The sequence below is a fragment of the Castor canadensis genome, chromosome 1 (genome assembly GCF_047511655.1).
Source record: "Castor canadensis chromosome 1, mCasCan1.hap1v2, whole genome shotgun sequence".
NCBI classification, from domain to species: Eukaryota; Metazoa; Chordata; class Mammalia; order Rodentia; family Castoridae; genus Castor; species Castor canadensis.
In genome coordinates, this window is record NC_133386.1 from 201,747,662 (window position 1) to 201,767,587 (window position 19,926).

Genomic DNA, 19,926 nt, shown 5'->3' on the forward strand with positions numbered 1-19,926 from the left:
CATCATCACTGTCATCAACCCCATTACAACTGTCACCATCATTAACACAAACGCATCTCCCAGTTGCTCTATGGGGAATTCTGAGCTGAGCCTGAGGCCACATTTGGGGCACATTCAGTAGTGATCAGGATGGAGTCAGTGCAGACTGGTGGAAAGTAGATGGCCAGACTTGGAAATCACCAGACAGCAGTTTGGAACAGTGACACCCCAGCAGTTGGAACTCTGGGCATCCCGTGGGCTGGGGTCTCTATTTCTCCTCATCTGGACATCCAGGTGGCTGTTGAGGGGGAGGATCCCTTGACACCATAACTCTAAATCGTAGCGACAACCTCACAAAGTGGTGAGTACGATGCTTTCTTCACAGATGAGACCCAGGAAGCTGAGCTCAAAGGGAGACTCTGAGGGCCACCATGCCTCTCGCACCCTGCCCCTGGCCCTGGCCCTCAGGAGACCTGTAGCCTGTGACCTGACTGAGGACACTGCCTGGATGGGGATGATCTGGAGGCGTTGCCAGGTAGCAGGGGAGGTGAACCTGGATTGGATTTGGGGGGGATGGAGGTGGGGCAGGGCATTCAGATAGGAGGAACAGCAGGGGAGGGGGGGAGGGGCCACCAGCAGACCCAGAGTCCATGCCTTGTAGGGTGGAACCAGGCAGCAAACAGAAGAAAAGAAGGCTCCTGAGAGCCCCCCAGCCCCTACCAACCAGGATTCGGCTGCCCTGCTGGCCCCAGGCCTTTGCTGAGTCACCCACAGTTAGCTACCTGGCCTGTCCTTTCTCCTGCCTGGCTTGGGACCAGAGGCAGCTGCTGTCACCACAGGACATTAGGGACCAGGAGAATTCACAAAAACTCTGCTGCACAAACCCTCCGGGAAGATCTCCACTGTGCACCCCCAGGACCAAGACCAAAAATGGTGACAAAGAGTTGCCCACGCCCAGTTTCAGAAAATGTAAGAGAGCCCGACATTCCCCAAGGCCAGCTCTGGCAGGGTCACACTGAGTCTTTCAAAAAATCCAGCCTCCCTCCACGTCTTTCACCCGTCTCTTCATCTCAGTCTCTTGATGTTCCTTCCCACGAAAATCTTGCCTTACCCATGTTCACCCCCCACAGTCAAAACTAGATTTATAACTACCACCCCAGATTCCCTACCTCCCCCTCTAGACTTCGACTATAGCGAGTCTGCTCTGAAACCTGGCTCCCTCCTCTGCCCTGCCCAGTGAGAGCCAGGAAATAAGAAGAGCCCAGGTGCTGGTGGCTCACGCCTGTAATCCCAAATACTCAAGAGGCAGAAATCAGGAGGAGCAAGATTTAAGACCAGTATGGGCAAAAAGCGAGACCCTACCTCAAAAATACCCAACACAAAAAAAGGGTTGGCAGAGTGGCTCAAGTGGTAGAGCACCTGCCTAGCAAGCATGAAGCCCTGAGTTCAAATCCCAGTAAAAAAGAAAAGAAATAGTTCTATGGTGTTTGCACCATGATACATTTCAGGGTCTACTTGTTACAGCAGCTAGCTTGACTCTACTTCAACCTACCTCCCCCCGTCCAGCCTCGCCTTGCAGTGAAACCCTTTCCAGCAGCTGCCTGTCTTCACGGATCCCCCTGCTTTCTTCCAGCGCTGTGGGTAACCTTCCTCCACCCCATTCCACAGCTGACCCTCAGGCCGTGACTATCAGGGAAGTCCAGGCCAGGGAGTCCAGCATCTAGGCCCAGTCCCCACCTCCCCATATTTCCGAAGCACTTGGTGGTGGTAAGGACCCTGCTTGGGACTTTCTACTTGGGAACTGGAGCTTCTGGACAGCCAGCTGTCCCTGATCTCATCTCATCCCACGCTGGTTTTCCCCTCCTTCCTGACCTCAGGAAACCAGAGGCCAAGGGCTCAGCCTCCGTCCTTAGCTCCTTGCTATGAAAGGTCACTTCTCGGTGAGCTCAGCCATTCTGTGACTTAATGTGCATTTTACACCCTGGTGTTCCATAAAGCCATCAGATGGATGGATCAGGAACACGCTGAGCTTGTCAGAGCCAGCATGACTTCTCTCCCCCTCAGACTTGTTCTCCCCCAAGATTCCACCACAGAGATGGATCTCCATGGCTGGCCCCATGACCACCCTTATCAGCACAGCTTACTCTTTCCCTCTGCTCTCAGCACTGTCAGCCAATGCATCCCAAATCCAAGGGCTTCTCTCCCCAACCTGCTGTGCCAGATCTGACCACCCTCACCACTGCTCCAATGGATGACCCCGCAGCCTCCTGGGGACCCTCAGGCCATGCTCACAGCAGCCAGGGGACTTTCATAAATGTAAGCCAGATGCTGTCACCCTTGTCCAAACCCTAAAGGGACAAGGAGGTTCTGGTCCCAAAACTGCTCTGCCCCACCTCCTTCCACCCTCTCATCTGCCCCACCCCAGCACGCTGGTTCCTTCAGCAAACCAGCACATGCCTACTCCAGGGACCTTGCACAGGCTCTACCCTCTGCCTGAAATGTCCTCTTCCCAGGCAGTGAATGCCTTGTCCCATCACCTATATTTGGGTCTCTTCCAAGGTCACCTCCAAAGAAAGATCTTCTCTAACTCCCTTGCCTAAAGTAGCCCCCTTCGTGCTCCACCCCTCACTCCGTCTTGTTCTCCAAGGCATGATCATGACTTGCCTTTCCAGGGAGCCTGGGATAAGGGCAGGGAACGGTCTCATGTGCTCCTTCTGCATCCCAAGGGCCTCACGCAGCAGCTGGTGAATCACCAACACACGAGAAAACTGCCCAGTAAGGGTGTCTATATGCACAAGGAAAGCCACCAAGATTGCTTTTTTCACCAAGTGGCACACAGGTGACATAGGTGGCAAATACCCGTGACTCCAGAGCAGAGGGAGGAGACTCACAGATTCAAGGCCAGTATGGACTGTATAGTGAGACTGTCTCAAAAAAGAAAGAGAGAGAGAAGAAAGGGAGGGAGGGGGAGAGGAAGGGAGGAAGAGCACATTTAGTACTCTCTAAGAGATATAGAAAATGAGTGCACCAATGAAACAAGAAGCGGAAGTTAGGAAACAAAAACAGGCAGAACTAGAATAGGAAGAAACAACAGTGATTTTAAAATGAAAATATAAACTCTGAAATGAAAATACCCACAATTTAGGAAATAAGACGTCTTATCAGAAGGACCAAAAGAGCAGAAGGAATTCAACTAAAGAGCAAATAGGCATGATGCACCCTGGACCCGAATACCACCCCCTGGGGAATGTTGTTTCTGATGGATTCTGGAGGGTGCTGGCATTATTTAACTTAAGAATCCACCCATTAATTAACCAATTCATTCATTCATTTGATCTGTACCTATTGAATGTTTCCTGTGGACTAGCATTGCTCCAAGTCATGGGTGTAAGCAGTGAACAATAGCCAATGTCCCCACCACCTTCAAGTTGCTCACATTCTAGTGATGAGAAGCTAGACAAAAAAAAAACCAAATGAGTAAAATATGAACTGCAATGGAGAACAGAGAAGCAAGAAATGGACCAAGGAGGTGCCAAGGGTGGGGGTAGTGAAAATTTAGGTAGAGTGGTCAGGTAAATCCTTGCTGAGAACAAGACTTCCTAGCTAAGGGCTTGAAGGCATTGGACCATGGGATCTCTGGGAGAAGAGGGTCCCGGTAGGAAGAGCAGCAAGGGCAAAGGCCCTGAGGCAGAGACACAGCTGGTACATTCAAGGGACAACAAGAAGGCCAATGAGGCTAGAGTGGGGAGAGCAAGCAAAAGAGGAGACAAGCTTAAAGGGGTAGTGGAAGCCTCCATACTCGTTGTGAGGACTGTGGCTTTTGCTTTGAGTGAGAAGAACTTGTGCCAGGTCTGAGCATAAACATGTGGTCTAACTGAAGCAAAACAGAATCCCTTTACCTGTGTGTGGAGAATAAGCTCTAAAGGTTCAAAGATGGAGGCAGAGGCCATTGTAGTGACCCCAGGAGAGAGGTTCAAAGAGAAGAGATGGTATAAAATAGCTCCTCACTTATGTTCAAATGTAAGGATAACAGTAATAAAATGCACAATTGCCTTATCAAAACAAGAAAAATAAAACAAGAAAACTCAACAGAGTCAGTAGAAAATAGGAATTAAGGGGGAAAACATTCAAAGGGAAAATATGGTAAAGAAGAAATACCATAAATCTAATATGTCAGCAATTACAATAAATACAAACAGGTTAAAAAACACTAATTAAAAGTCAGGGGCTTTTCTTTTGGATTTTATCACAGGAGTTGTTAAACTTGTTTGTCACCCCAGGGTAACAAAGCTGGACTACCACACCTGGACACAATTACACCAAAACAGGCAGTGGTGATCAATGGTTTGTGAGTTTAAGAGGGAGCTTTATTTTTGTTAAACCTTTCAATGTGTTCTGAATTTCTTGGGAGCTATGTAAATTCATTTTAATCAGAAAATAATGGAAGTTGTTATAAAACTAACCCTGCACTTCAGTAAGTCTTTCTGGAGTCTTCATTTGTCATTCAAATCAATGCTGGGATCCAAGAAGGGTCCCCACCCTCCAGGAACTGGCTGAAAACAAGGCCAGCTGGACCATAACAGGAGAGAACAGGGCAGTGTAAAGATGGGGTTCCAGTGACAACTCCAAGTCCCAGTGCAATAGGCATAAGCAAGGAGAACCCCCTGGAGGAGCACCTGTGACACAGGCAGGATATGGATCCCGGGTGAGTGTGGACAGGACATTACAGGCCAGGGTACAACTAGAGAAATGGAGGGACACAGCCAGCCAGTGTGGAGTGCACAGAAGCAGTGGATGACACAGCAACAGTCCAGGGAGGTGAAGAGGCTATGCAGAGGCACACGCATGGATGCACTCACAGACGCACATGCACATGTGTGAGCGTGTGTACTTGGGTATGCCATGTGTATGCATGCGCATGTCTGCTGCTTTGTGTTCTTGGTGCTCTAGCCTGGAGAACTCACCACAACCAAGGGAGGTCTCCTGACTCTGCCCTCACTACCACTGTCCCCAGAATACGCTGCTTTACACCCCCTCCCCAGTGATGTGTCGCCAGCTGTTGATGATCAGGAGCCCTCTGGATTTTAAGCAGAACTCCACACAAGAGTTTTCAGTGTGGGGACAGGTCAAAGGGGCAGCGCCAGAGGCAGGCAGGTCAGGAGAGGGACAGGCAGGGAGGGAGAGACCTTAGGACTCAGGAAGAATTCACTGGGCTTGGCCACTGATGGGACTGGGAGATGAGAACAATGACACTGGGTTCCAGGTTGGGGGACCGTCAGTGGGAGGTCATGGCCTGCACACGGCTCCTGGAAGGAGTAGCATTGGGGAGGGGCAAAAATGTCAGGGTGGCTTTGGGCACAGCCTCAGGAGTCTGTGGGCATCTGGTGAGGTCAGAGAGCCCAGCCGAGGCTCAGGGCAGGGTCGCAGCAAATGGGGGCCGGAGTCAATGGCAGTAGGTGACTGAAGTGAGGTCTGTGGGCTGGAAGGCATGGGGACACACATATCCTCAAGTACAACATGCCACCTGAGGCTCATACCAGCCCCGAGACTAGGATGGACCCCACCTGGCCCACCTTCTCCTGGGTCAACCCGTGACACGGTTGTGATCACCCCGGGAGGCAGGCAGGGGCACAGCACCCCTAGTGCCAGGAGCAGAGCCCAGGTCTCCTGGAGACCTGTGACAGGCCAGGCCACAGTGGGTGGGAAAAACTGGGTTTTTACATCTTCACCTCCTTTCCTTAGTGCTGGGTTAAACTTTGTCTGAGAAAATGATTACTAAACCTCTTTTATTAAATGGCCCTAGTCACACTTTAATTCTAGCCTGGGTAACTTAAGTCTGTATACTCCTCCCTTCCCAAATTTGGCTCTTCCTAGAATCCCAGAGCAGCTGCATCTCTGGGAAAGGTTGGTGGCCTTTGATCACAGCACAGGGCTCCAGGTCTCAGGTAGAGCCACCCCTCGGGACAGTTACTGGGTGGATGCCAGAGAGCCCTGGCACCAGCTCCATCAAGCTAGCCCCTGACATGCTTCTGGGGAAGCCACTGTGTCTACCACCATGAGAGAAACAGGCCGGTGTCCTTGACCCTGTGGCCTTGGGCTGGCCTCTGTGAATTGGGCCTCCTCTGGGCCCCTAGGTGGGCTCCATGGCATTTCCTGACCTCCTGGAGCAAGTGGGGGACCTGGGCAGGTTCCAGGTACTCCAGACAGTGGCCCTGGTGGTCCCGGTCATGTGGCTTACCACTCAGAACATGCTGGAGAACTTCTCGGCTGCTGTGCCCAGCCACCGCTGCTGGACACCCCTTCTGGACAACAGCACAGCCCACGCCAGCATCCCCGGGGCCCTGAGTTCTGAGGCGCTCCTGGCCGTGTCCATCCCACTGGGCCCCGACCAGCAGCCTCACCACTGCCTCCGCTTCCGGGAACCACAGTGGCAGCTTCTGGACCCCAACGTCACAGCTGCCAACTGGAGCGAGGCTGCCATGGAGCCGTGCGTGGATGGCTGGGTCTATGACCGCAGCACATTCACCTCTACCATTGTGACCACGGTAAGGGTCCCATGTCCACTCCACATCCTGGCAACTGGCAAGTCAAAGTTGACTGAACTCAAAATAGTCTAATCCTGGGAAAGAGCATCTCCCCAGAGAGAGAGATGGCTCGCTCTCCCTGGCTCTCAGCCCCTCATCCACCATGGGGTCCTACAGGGGACAGAGTGGCAGGAATCAGTTTACAAAGACTGGCCTGAGTGCAGTCACCTCTGGGCGTTTGCGTCTGCACACCTCACCGGCCTCATCCACTACCTGCTAACTGACACTTGGCAATGACTCCAGGCAACTCAGTCATGGGGGGACATGGTGACCATCCACTGGATTTCCTGAGGCTAAATACAAAGGGCCCAGGACAAGCCCCTTGGCCTCTCAGAAGCGGTGTCAGGCAGATCTGGGCAGTGAGGGGAAGGGCAGCTGCTCCACAGGCAGGAATGGGCTTTGCTAAAGAATGGGGATTAGAGAAGGTGGCATCTCAGATGACCACTGCAGAGTGGGCAAGGTGGGGGAAGGGCAGATGAAGCTACAGTGGGCTTGATCTAACAATCTACTGGGCAGTCGGGAGCCATGGAGGTGCTGAGATGAGTGGTGACAGAATACGAAAGAGACCAAGCAACACTTGTGGATGCCCTTGCTGTCCCACAGAGCCGTGCTGGCTAGCCACCCACCCCAGCTCCCAGAGTCTATCCCCTCAGTCTCTCCCTCCTGGGCTCACCAGCCTCCTACGCTCGCCTCCTTCCCTCCAGTGGGACCTGGTGTGTGACTCTCAGGCCCTGAAGGCCATGGCCCAGTCCATCTACCTGGCCGGGATCCTGGTGGGAGCTGCAGTGTGTGGCCACGCTTCGGACAGGTGAGTGCCCCAAAAGCCCCCTTCTTCCTGGCCACCTGGGCCACTATCCAACCTTCTCAAGCCACAGGTTCACCGGCTGTCTCCAGGGTTGCAGAGGGCCCTGTTTCTCATCAAATATTCCCTGCTAAAACCTGCTCAGCGGCATCCCTACCTTCAGCTGCTGCCTGACTGTGCCTGGCGACAGGGAACACATTCCCGGCTTAGCCAGCCTTACGCTGGGACCTGCAAGACTCATCCTCAGGAGCCTTTCTATGGGTGAAGAATGAAGCCACCCACGTGTGGCTTTGCACTTTCCTCAACTCGCTTCCACAAATCTGTGGCACGCCATTGCCCGGTCACCCTCCCGTGTATGCTGCAGGTTCGGACGCAGGATGGTGTTGACCTGGAGCTACCTTCAGGCAGCTGTGTCGGGCACGGTGGCCGCCTTTGTCCCCGCCTTCCCCCTGTACTGCCTGTTCCGTTTCCTGGCGGCCTTTGCTGTGGCTGGTGTCATGATGAACACGAACAGTCTCCGTAGGTTCCCCCGACCTGGGGCCGTGTGGGAGAAGCTGTGCACAGGCTCCAGCGCTGACCACTCATTCTCCTTGCAGTGATAGAGTGGACATCAGCTCAGTCCCGCACCCTGATGGTGACCTTGAACTCTCTGGGTTTCACTTTTGGCCAGGCTCTGATGGCTGCCATGGCTTACAGTGTCCGCAACTGGCCCCTGCTGCAGCTAGCGGTCTCCGCTCCTTTTTTCCTCTGCTTTGTATACTCATGGTGGGTGCTGTGCTCCATTCCCTGCCCACTCACTTGTGGGGGTCCGAAGTGGGAGAGTCTCCTTTCCCTGGCAACAGAGGGTGGGGGTGCAGAAGGCACGTGGGCTGGAGTTGAGCCACAGGAACCAGCTTCAAGCAGCCCGACACTCACACATTCTGGTTCAGGCACCCAGGACACAGACTGTGCCTTCAACTCACTCTCAATGACCGGGTGCCATCTCTCTGTGGTCCCTGCAGTGCATGGCGGGCACAGGCCACACCCTGGGAGGGCAGTGACCTCCTCCCCTGTTTCTTCCCCTCCAGGTGCCTACCAGAGTCAGCTAGATGGCTCCTCACCATTGGCAAGCTGGACCAGGGCCTGCAGGAGCTGCAGAGGGTGGCTGCAATCAACGGGAGGAGGGCAGTGAGAGACACACTGACCAAGGAGGTGAGGTGGGACCAGGCCTCCCTGAAGCCTGCCCCTCAGACCCTCTTCCTGACTCTGCACAGAGTCCTCCTGAGAGGCTGACCAAGGGTCTCAGCTCTCGGGATAAGGGTCTAGGGGAGGATGACCTGTGGGTACCCAGTGCCAACAGTCTCCACCCCACCCCTAGGCCTTGCTGTCAGCCATGCAGGAGGAGCTAAGTGGGGCCCAGGCTCCTGCCAGGATAAGCACCCCGCTCTGCACGCCTGGGCTGTGCCTCAGGACCTGGGTCTGCATGCTGTGCTGGTAGGTGCCCTTCAACCTCATGCCACAGTGCAACCTCTGCCTCTGGCTGCCAGCTGCAGAAGACCTGTAGTCAGGGCTGAGCGTGGACACTGCTGGGGACCCTGCTGGTTCTCCTGTGGGCCGCTGGTCAGAGGCTAGTGTACAGTGAAGCCTCCAGCAGGGACCAGCAGGCCAGGTGGGCTTGAAAAAGTGGGGTGGGGGTAAAGGGGCCAAGTTACGACAAAGGCACTGTGAGCTAATGGAGTAGTTCGAGTGGTAGAACATCTTCCTAACAAATGTGAAGCCCTGAGTTCAAACCCCAGTACCACCAAAAAAAGAGAAGAAAAGGGCACTATGAGGGTTGGAGATCCAGGCAGAATTAAGAGGTGACCCAGAGAGCAGCAGACAGGCACCGGGAGGAGGGGGACTATTGCCAGAGCCCAGGAGCCCAGGTCAATTCACAAAGACCGGAACCATGGGCCAGGCGTGAGCACACACACCTGTAATCCCAACTATTCAAAATGCAGAGATCAGGAGGATCAAGGTTAGAAGCAGCCCAGGGAAAAATTTAGGGAAATCCCCATCTCAACCAGTAAGATGAATGTGACTTGCAGCCCAAGCTGATCCAGGTAAAAATATAAGACTATTCGAAAAATAACTAAAGCAAAAGGGGTGTGGCTCAGGTGTTAGAGTGTCTGCCTAGCAAGCACAAGGTCCTGAGTTCAAACCCCAATACAACCCCTCCCCAACCAGAAAAAAAACTAAGGAGATCATGGAGGGAGGACCTATTTAGTGGATGCTGGAGCCATGGTGGAGCCATGGTGTGCACCCAAATACACAGGGATAAATACCTCACTTCTCCCCTCTGCTTCCCTCAGCTCCTCCCCACCTCTCCCGATGCCTCTCATTGGGCCTAACCCAATGAGAAGCCATGTTGCAAATACAGTCTGAGAACAGACAGACAAAAGAACAGCCCTGGCCCGACCACATTCGTCTGCCCCTGCTCCCAGGTTTGCTGTTGGCTTCACCTTCTACGGCCTGGCCCTGGACCTGCAGGCCCTAGGCAGCAATATCTTCCTGCTCCAGGTCCTCATCGCAGTGGTGGACCTCCCAGCCAAGATGGGCTCCCTGCTGCTGCTCAGCTGCCTGGGCCGCCGCCCCTTCCAGGTTGGCTCGCTGGTGCTGGCGGGGCTCTGTGTCCTGGGCAACACGTTGGTGCCCCACGGTGAGCATAAGCACCCCAAGGCAGGGAGGCAAAAGCCAAGACCAGAGACCTTTGATTCCCTCTGGAACCACAGCAGGAGCCAGTTAGGAAGGAGACTGCAGGGGTCTGGGTGGATCAACAGCTGTGGCTGTGCTAGGGTGATGGAGCAGTGATGGAGTCAGGGTGGAATTTCAGCAGAGGGAATGAGGGGTCAAGGACTCCCAGAGTCTGGCTCTGGGGATCTTGATGGGGAACAGATTGGGAGTGGGGTCTGGGAGACATTTGGAAAGGCTGGCTTGGGGTATAGAGACAACCCACTGGGATGAAGGGAACCCCCTCAGACCCTAGGCCTCTGCTGCCACCCTGGCTAATCCCATCTCCATCTGCAGAGATGGGGGCCCTGCGTCCGGCCCTGTCTCTGCTGGGGCTGGGAGGGCTGGGGGCTGCCTTCACCTGTGCCAGCATCTTCAGTGGTGAGCTCTTCCCCACCGTGCTCAGGTGAGGCTGTCTTGGGACCAACAAAGGGGCACCCTAGGCTGGGAGGGGTTGGGTGGCCTCCCCTAGACTTGGATATGTGTGTTCTGTGTCTCCCTCCCTTCCTTGTGATCTGCCCAGCTATGTCACAGCCTAGCCTGACCCTCTTAGCCTCCCTGGATTGAGAGGGGCTGTGTTAAGGCAGAAGGTCAAGGCTGTGGGCAGGCAAAGTGGCTGCTCACAAGGACATCTGCCCCTGCAGGATGACTGCAGTGGGCCTGTGCCAGGTGGCAATGCGAGGGGGAGCCATCTTGGGGCCTCTGGTCCGGCTGCTGGGCATCTATGGCTCCTCGCTGCCCCTGCTGGTGTATGGGACAGTGCCAGTGCTGAGTGGCCTGGCTGCACTGCTACTGCCTGAGACCAAAGGTCTACCACTTCCTGACACCATCCAAGATGTGCAGGACCAGTAAGTGGGCCAGTAGCGGGACCACCCTTCCCTACCTTCACTCCCCCCTTCCATCTTCCCTTCAGAGAACCCCAGAACAGGGTGGCCTGGGCACCCAACCCCTCACTGAATGGAAGAGGAAGTAGAGGGCCAAGAAGGGACAGGAGTGACCCAGAATCACACAGCACATCATGGGGATAGTGAAGCCCAGGGTTGACTCTAGCTTTACCCTCTGCCTTTAAATTTACCACGGGGGGTGTAGCAGGGGCACAAATTCCCAGATTCCCACAGGTCCACCTTGAGAGAGCCCAAAGGGAAGAGAGTGTTAGTCCTCTGTTCACTTCGGTGTGACGACTATTGCTGGGGGACCTCACAGACCCCAGACTCTATCCCCAAGGCCCTCAGATGCCCACCCCATCCTTGTGATGTGCTGAGAGAGCTCAGTCTCAAGCCACTGGAGTCCTCAGTATGCACACAGGTCAAGGGTCAGGGGTCACCTGAGATCCCTGAGACATACTTCTCCGTGTCTTTCCTGAACAGGGTAGTAAAGAAGGCAACACCTAGCACACTGGGGCACTCTGTGCTGAAGTCCACAGGGTTCTAGCCTGGAATCCCAAGAACAGCTGGAGAAGGAGGAGGAGAAGGAGGAAGAAACAAGAGGAGGAGGCTTCTTTCTCTCCTGGAGATGGCAGAGGAAAGGAAAGGCCTCCATCTCTGGGGCCCTGGGGCACACTTCCCGGAGCTGTCTACCTCTAACACGGAAGGGACAAAGGACGACTTGATTGACAAGAGGCTGCATGAGCCATTGTTACCCTGACTCCTCCATGTGGCTGCACAGAGGAGAGGGGAAGGGCCCCCTTATTGCTTGCCACCCCACCCGTCCACCTGGCCCAGGTTTCAGAATTGACCCTCATCTCTCCTGACTGGGCACAAATAATGGAGTCTCAGCTCAGCTGCTCAGAGCTGCCCCAGACCCTGGGCTGCCCCACTCTGACCCCTCCCCACACCTTGCCACACTCCAGCCACACATCCAGCGACATCCTCTGTCTGCAGTGCCCTTCCCACCTGACCCTCCTCTTGACCTCCCAGACCCAGGGCAGTGGCCCTCCCTCCCAGGTGCAGGGCCAGTCCATGATGCTAGTGACACTGACTCATGGTGATAGCAACACACCTGTCTCCTCCACCCCACTGGCAGAGGAGTTCCCAGAAGGTGGTGCCACTGCCCCATGTCCCAGCTGGCACAGAGCCAGTCAGAGGTATCCATGTGAGGGGTTCAATAAAGAGCAGAGAAAGAAACAAATGAGTGATAGTCCTTTGCGCACTCCAGGGAGAAGCCCCAGGGTCTGCCCAGGGGATGGGGAGAGGACTGGGGGCTCCTAGACCGTTTTCCTGCCTCTTGTGCCTGGCCAAAGTAGCTGCTGTTTCCAGCACCTGTTATGAACCAGCCATCTTGCGGGGCTCCTCAGAGCACCATCTGTCTTATTTCATCTTTTCCCGAACCCTATGAGATAGGTGCTGCCCCATTTTACAGGTGGAACAACTGAGGCTCAGAGAAACAGATTGCCCATGCCACCCAGAAGACAGAATTGGGATTTAAATCCCAGTCTGTAGGTCTTCAGAACCCCAGTCTGGATACACACACACACACACACACACACACACACAGAAAGGTTGGCAGGAAAACAGAAACAGCCTCTGGTTCTGGGAGACAAGGTCCCCAACCCCTGACTGGTCCTGTCAGCTGTGGCTTCTGGGCCTCTGAGGGGCTGTGTCCTTTGGTCATCTGCCTATGGCCATTCCTCAGTGAGACCCCCAGGGCGAAAGGCCAGAGGTAAGAATCACGGTTGTACAGTTCCCCGGGATGAGATGTACAGCCAGCTGTGGCTTCCATCTTTCCTTTACCAGCTGCCTGGCTGAAGCCCAGCTGCCTGTTAGGCTTACTCAGCAATCTTGGGGCCCCAGAGGGTTCAGAAACTTCCAAAAAGCAGAACTCAGGGGAAGACGACTCCTCAACCCCAGGGTGTCCCTCCAGCTCACCAGGCAAGTCAAGGCATTACCTCCACCCATATTCAGAATGACCTTGCTCCTGGCCTCTCCAGGTGGTCACGACCTTCCAGGACCCAGGGCCCATCTGCCTCAATGTGAGTTGCCCTCCCCTCTTCCAATTCAACAGGACTGGTTTCTGGGCTCTGGGGAGTAGTGACATTGCCCAAGTGGGTGTCCTGCCAAGAAAGGAGGCCCACCGGGATAGCAGGCCTCCGCTTGGATACATCACCTTTGTAATGCCCACCCTGAGCCTCCTCACACCAGAAGCTGCTTAGCACCCATAATGGAGAGGTCAAAGGAACAAGGTATGGGAAAGGGGAGCCCATGAACACCCAGTAGTCTCCATGGCAACAGAGGCCTTCAGACCTGGGACAGAGAGACTCAGGAACCTTTGTCCTGTCCCCAGCCAGGCCGCAGCTCACCTTGAAGGACCCATGTGGAGGAGAGGCACCAGGCACTGCAGGCTCCATCTCCATCTTGGGAGGGGCCTTTCCACTGCACTAGTGGAGCAGTGGGCAGGTCTTCAAGGTCAAAGGCCATTATCCCAACTTCACTGTTAACTTCTTCTCCAAGCCTGCCCTTGGTGCCCCTGAGGTGGGATCTCCTGACACACCTCTGAGAAATGCCCCTTCAAGGAGCTCAGACATGGAGAATTTCAGCCATCCCAATAAGCTGTTTAGGCCTCTCCTGGAGTCACTTCCAGGTGACCCAGGCCCCCAGAGCCAGACTCAAGTCCAGGTGCAGTGTTCAACATTGGATGCACAGGACAATGACACCAAAAAGTTAAACTGAATCAGTGACAAGTCTAGAAATCATTCCTCTCGCAGCAAAGCCTTCTAGTAACAGGGCCCCAGCCTCCTTCGGCAGAGAAAACAAGATGAGTCCCAGGAGGACCAGAGACATCCTTCCAGCTCCTGGGGTGCACCCTGTGTCATTCAGGGTCACCCTAAACATTGCTGAGTGAAGATGTTCCTTCCTTCTTGTCACCAAGGAACTCCAGCCTGTCTTTTTCTTTTGACTAGTGACAATGGAGGAGGACCTGAGATAAGCCTTGGCCCCAGGCAAAGAGTGGTGGCAGGGCCCCAAGCTGCACAGGGATGGGATGCTCTGCAGACTGGCCCACATCAGACCTCTCACAGAGCTGACTTTCTCGTTCTGGCCCCAAGACTGTGAGCAGTGTAGTGGGGGGCAGGGGGTGGCAGGGGATGGCGGGGACTGACAAGCAGTACTGGAGCCTTATCCCCAGATGACTGGTTCAGAAGGACATAGAGAGACCAAGTCCCCAGCGATCCACACCCAGAGCCAGGCAGTGAAGGTGATGGTGCACCCAGGGCCCAAGAAGCAGAGCCAGGAAGTACAGAATCAAACAGATTGAGGGAGGAGTCCTTGTGACAGAGTGGCCATCTATTGGGTGTCAAGTAGCATGACTGCCCTCCCCACTATCCTGGGATCCAGACCTGGACCCACGCTTCCCGAGGATGCCACCCATGCGTATCTTCACGTATATTTACAGCTCCTGAGTCTGTTCCTTGCCGCTGAGAAGCGAAAAGAACACAGACCCATCCCTTAGCTGGGAGGCTGGCTGGGCCTCCATGAAGGAGTGGACTCCTCAGATGGCTGAGGTGGTGGCTTCTGCCTCCCCCTTCAGTCAGCCAGAGTCGATTTGGGGGTGGAAGGTTTCTGGGGTCCTTTCAGCAGAGGGAAGGAAGAGGGGGTTACAGACAGCATGGGCTCAGTCACTGACTCACCTGGAGATCCTGGACCCACCTCGCTGCAAGGTCTGGGTTAGGGTTAGATAGCATATGTCCTGCACCAGACCAGTGCCTACACACAGCACCAGACGTGCAATGATTATGCGCCAAGAAGCAGGTCACAGAGCAGTGGCCAGAGACCAATCAACTTGCCAGCCTGTAACATTTCTTACCCTCATCCCCACCCAGCAGGGACTTGAGAGGACAAAGGAGCTTTTGAGCTGTGTTCAACTCAAAAGTTTGGGGGTGACTTACCAGCTTCCGTAGGCCCCCCACTTGGGCCCTGGCCCCAGCCCAAAACCAGGACCTGGGTCCTAACAGCATCCGCCCAGAACAAATTGCACAGGACTGGTGGAATTTGGAAAGTTTTGTTTTCTTTTTCCCACACATTTCCGGGGTTGGGGTGTTTCCAAGACTCAGACACATTTGTTAACAAAGAGAGAAAAAAAAACTGGGGGAGCAGGGAGTCCATGGGCCAAGAGGTGACCCCAGGAGTCCGCAGACACTGCCTCGCTCCCTCCCTTCCCCGTGCCCAGTGGCTGCCACAGGCTGCTTCGTGGCTGTAAATTTGTCTGTAATATATATCTGCATTTGCCTTTCCCTGCCCCCCCGCCCCCCACCCTGCTCCTCCAGGAGCTTTGCTTCAATGCACGTGGCCTGACAGCACACACAACAGGCCTTCAGCCGGCCCAGGCCCCTTCCCTGGGCAGCCCCAGGCAGGCGTCTCTCCTGATGAGGGCAGTTGAGGCACTGGGGGAGACCCCCACTGCCTGGGGCCCACCCTCCCACCCTTCTCCCACCAACTCTGGAAACCCAAAGGGAGGAAAGGGAGAAACCAGATACACCAAAGAAAATTTAAAAATGAAAAAAAAAAAAAAAAGTGGGGAACGAGGGTGGGGACAGACACAGCAAGCCTGGGATGGGGACTGGAAGGTTTGGAAAGAGAAGGAAGGCAGAAGGGACAGAGGGAGGAAGAAGAAAAAATTCGAGGGAAATGAACAGGACGTGTAGTGGACACTTTACAAAACCCGCAGCCTTCCTTCCCGCCCAACCCCACCAAAATAAAACTACCCCCCTTAAAAAAATAAATCAACCCAGGGCTGTGAGCACGTGCCCTGGCTGGCTGCGCAGAGCCGAGAGGGACGGACGGACGGACGGACAGACGGACAGGCAGCCCCGGGGCTGCCAGTGCCACACGCACGCACGCCGTGGATGGCAGGAGGAAGGGGACGAGCACGGGGTATTCCTTTTCTTTCTTTTTCTTTTCTTTTCTTTTTTTTTTTTTTTTTTTTTTGCGATTCCTCTTCGTGAGAGAAGCCTGAGGCGGCCTGAGAGGGTCCCCAGGCCTCCAGCAGGGACAGGGCCGCACCCTGGTCCGGGCCTCCCGGAGGGACGGCTGGCAGTGGGGCGCCGGGGCTCACACGTAATACTCCTTGTCCTTGTTCTTCTTGGCCTTGCTGGGCGTCTTGGGGGCGGCCGGGGCCTTCTCTTTCACCACCGCCCCATTGCTCTGGGCCGAGTTACTGATGTAGTTCCGGCTCTGGTCCACCTGGTAGGAGCCCTCGTCGCGATTGCGGTACTTGTACATGGCGTAGAGCAGGATGAGGATGCAGAGCGCCGCCGCCGCCACGATGCCCACCACCATGCCCGTGGTGCTGCTGGACTCCCGGATCACCTCCACCGCGCCCGGCGGGCCCCGCTCCCCGGGCCCCGTGGGGTTGGCTGTGGGCAGATGGGGGAAGCCGGGGACTGAGGTCACGCCGGGGCGCAGGGGAGGGGGCCTCCGCGGCTCGAAGGACGTGGGGACCCCCGGCCCCAAGGGCGGGTTCTCCAGCAAGGGCTGCAGCGGGTCTCGGTGGTTCATTTTGCCCGCTGGCAGGTTGGGGGCCGGGGCGGAGGGGGTGAGCAGCACCCCAGGGGCGCCCGTGGCCCCATCTGTCCTGAGGTTGGGTCGGGGCGCGGGTTTGCGGGGTGACAAGAGGGTGGTGCGGTCCGTGACCAGGGGAAAGGTGGTGTAAAAGTCCTCGTCGTCCGTGGGGGGGAGGCTGGAGTCAAAGACCTCCCCGGAGGCGAAGCCCGAGGCCTCGATGGGCTCCTCGCAGTCGCTGTCGTCCCGCTCGGCCTGGCACGGGCCCCCGGAGGGCGGGCGGCGCGCGGCGGGCGGGGGCAGGGTGTCTTGGGTGGCGCCCACGCCCGTGAGGAAGGGGTAGAAGGTGGGGGGCGGGGGCACGAAGGGGGATCGGGTGGCCACGGGAGGGGGGTCTAAGGAGTCCTCCGTGATAATGGGTAATATTAACTCTCCTCCTAGAAGAAGAAAGAGAAGAGAGAAGGGAGGGCGTCAGCGGGGGCCGGGGCGCGGGCGGCCGGCACAGAGAGAGAACAACAGCCTCACACCCAAATCGTTCAATTCGGCTTTGGCGGAGACTAGAGCGGGCCGGGCCCGCCCGCCAGCCGGCCGGCGCACTGCGCTTTAAGCGGGCAGCGGCTCGGATGCCCTGGGCACCCCACGCGCGGGCTCTGTGACTCTCTGGGTTTTGGTCTTTTGTCTTTGTCTTAAGAAACCAAAAGGAACAGAAAGGAAAAGGAAATCGAAAAGAAACGGAAAAAAAAAAGTCTACTGGTTTAAGGCTTTAAAAACAGATACAACAGCAGTATTTAAACAAACCTAACGACAATATCTTTTAGTTAAGGTTTTTTTTTTTTCTAGATTTTTCGGTTTTTTTTTTTTTTTGCTTTTGTTTTTAAAAAAGAAGATAGCATACCACGGAATTCAGGCAACTTACATCAACAAATAGGCCGTGTGATTTTAGCATGAAGAAAAAAATTACAAACAGAGCTGTGTAAGCGGGTTCTCCCGGAAAAAAAATAAGAAAAAACAACTTTTCCGCACAACGTTTTCTGTCTATCTGTTTGGTATCTCCCTCCCTCACTCTTCTCTCCCTGGGCATCCTGCTTCCTCCGGGACACTCTCTCCTCCCTCTCCCCCTCTCAACTCAATGCTGAAATCTACAGAGTGCAGGCTGGGGCTGAGGAACTGTCACCACCAAAAGTGTCATCGTATGGGAAGGGAAGGATCAGATGGAAGAAGGACTTGGGAGGACAGGGACAGGCAACTATCATCTAGGAACTACATGGCGAGAGGTCCTGGAAGGGGCTAGCCAGGGGAAGGGCCAAGGTCACCATCAAGGGTATGGAGGTGGGAGAGGACATATTGAAGCAGGAGAGGGAGGCCCGTAGGGAAGAGTGTGCAAGGCAGAGTCAGGCACATGGGGACAGGATCCTGACTCAGGACTGGGAGAGGAGATGAGTGGCCATGTAAAGGGCAGGGAGCCACGGAGAGGTGGGCAGCTGTAGGAAGTGAGTGAGGGAAGTGGCCATGTGTCTCCTGAGCTAGGCCTGACTCCCCAGCTTTCTCTTTCTTCACCCTCCACCTCTGACCCCCACTGACTTCCCCCCTCCCCCTCCCCAGAACCCCATGGGTCGCCAGAACCTGGCCAGGGCTTGACTGCCTCTGGCCCTCTTATTATTGTTAAAACAATAATAAAACAACGGAAAGAAGAAGAAAGCAAAAAAAGAAAAGAAAATACATACACAGCCATCTGGGAGGGATGCACCTGCTAAAATAGGGCCCAGGGGAACTAGTGGGAGGGGGCTTTGTGGTAGGGAGCTGTCTTCCCTCTTTAAGTCTGATAACTGGAGTCCCCTGGGCAGAAACTGCAATTCCCATCTGTCCCCAAGGGGTGAGAACTACAACTCCCATTAGCCCTTGGAGGGGTGTGGACTACAATTCTCATCAAAGTCGGGGTCGATAACTACAACCCCATCAGCCTCCTCAAACCAATCTCTGCAACCCGCTGGCTTCTGATAGAAGATGGACAGAGCGCTAGGTAGGGAAAGAGTTCACTCACTGGTCTTGGGAGGGCTCCTCTCTGGCTCTTTCTCCAGCACAGCCTAAGCCCCACCCACACCTGAGCGCCCCTCAAGATGAGGTCTCCACAGACCACACCCACAGCCCCCCACCCTCTGTGGTAAGCATCCCAGGGCCTCGCTGCCAGGTCCCACCCACTGCAGCCCCCTGCAGTCTGGCCAGCCTCCTTTGCAACTCCACATCTGGGTGCCTCTTCTACTTCCGCCCACCGCCACCACCACGACGACTCTGCTCACCCTTCCCATCACCAGCTCCAACAGTCTCAAAGAGGAGTCCCTGGCCACACCAGCCTGCCACAGATGAGACCTTGCCATTGAAATGGAAACTTTGCCAAGCTGCCCAGACTGCTTTTCCTACCAGGCTGCAATCTTTCTGCACCCCAAAACTTGAAACCACAAGGTTCCTGGTTCATGGGTTCAGCCACAATGAAACACTGAGCCAAGAGCAGAGAAATATTTTGTGCAACTGTCCTATTCCAGTTGAGTTTTGTTTGTGGTGCTGGGGATGGAATCCAGGGCCTCATGAGTGCCAGGCAAGCGCTCTACCACTGAGCTATATCCCCAGCCCTCAACTCCAGCTTCAAGGGCATGAAGATGCTGAGGCCTGGGGTGGGTACCAGGTGCCAGTGTCGAGTGAACTGAAGGAATGTACTGTCCAGTCCCTCCTGTAGTTCCCAAAGTCCAGAGAAGGAGCCAGGTATCACAAGGAGCCAGCAAAGTGGAATCATTCCCTGCCTCCAGGAGGCTGCCAGGTCTTCTGGCTTAGAAGCCCCCTGGGAGGGTATACACCCATTCTGTCACTGAATTCCAGTCTCTTCTACCCACTAGTCATCAGTTTCTTCATCTATAAAACTAGCTGTTGGGTTCCAGGCCCAAGGTGAGGCAAAGGCCTGGCTCTGTGGACCCTCCAGCCTGTGGGTGAACACAGTGTGCCCTCCCAATCCCACCTGAACCACAGATCCACCAAAGAACAGCCCAGCACCCTGGTCCCTGGACAAAGGAGAAAACTCAGCTATCAGCTCACAAGAACAGAGCAGGCAGCCCCTCAAGTGGTGGCAATCCTGGGCCCAACCATGGCAGGTTCCTCTCCCTGCACAGACCCTGAGCTCATCTGGGGCTCTCCCTGCTGGCCCATACCACCTGCCGTCACCCTGACCTTTGCTTTCTTCCCAGAACATTTTCCCTGCCAATACTCATCCTCAGAGTCCAGCCAACACCTCCTCCTCCAGGCAGATTCCAGAGGATGCTCCCTGCCTCTGATG

The 19,926-nt window shown here is 55.2% G+C and overlaps 2 protein-coding genes across 34 annotated transcripts in view; one reads left to right on the forward strand and one right to left on the reverse strand.

Moving 5' to 3' along the window:
- The first annotated feature begins 5,814 nt into the window (after positions 1–5,814).
- On the forward strand, positions 5,815–12,240 carry Slc22a12 (solute carrier family 22 member 12). 2 transcript variants are annotated; one of them, XM_074048665.1, is made up of 10 exons: positions 5,816–6,524; positions 7,268–7,371; positions 7,730–7,884; positions 7,962–8,130; positions 8,433–8,556; positions 8,723–8,838; positions 9,828–10,042; positions 10,411–10,519; positions 10,758–10,961; positions 11,481–12,240. In XM_074048665.1, exons 1-10 carry the CDS (start codon positions 6,123–6,125, stop codon positions 11,542–11,544), a joined length of 1,662 nt encoding a protein of 553 aa, XP_073904766.1. In that variant the 5' UTR covers positions 5,816–6,122; the 3' UTR covers positions 11,545–12,240. The 2 variants fall into 2 exon arrangements, with proteins under 2 accessions (XP_073904774.1, XP_073904766.1); XM_074048673.1 differs by lacking the exons at positions 7,730–7,884; positions 7,962–8,130 and having other exon boundaries at positions 5,815–6,524.
- A 3,274-nt stretch (positions 12,241–15,514) lies between these two features.
- The window catches only part of Nrxn2 (neurexin 2), a 105,651-nt gene continuing 101,239 nt past the window's right edge, over positions 15,515–19,926 (reverse strand). For 19 of the 32 annotated variants that reach the window (XM_074048761.1, XM_074048712.1, XM_074048703.1 and 16 more), the window contains one exon: positions 15,515–17,041. In XM_074048761.1, the coding sequence (XP_073904862.1) occupies positions 16,155–17,041 (887 nt within the window). In that variant the 3' untranslated portion in view covers positions 15,515–16,154. The remainder of the gene's footprint in view (positions 17,042–19,926) is intronic. The other 13 variants (XM_074048789.1, XM_074048782.1, XM_074048796.1 and 10 more) reach the window with 1 other exon arrangement.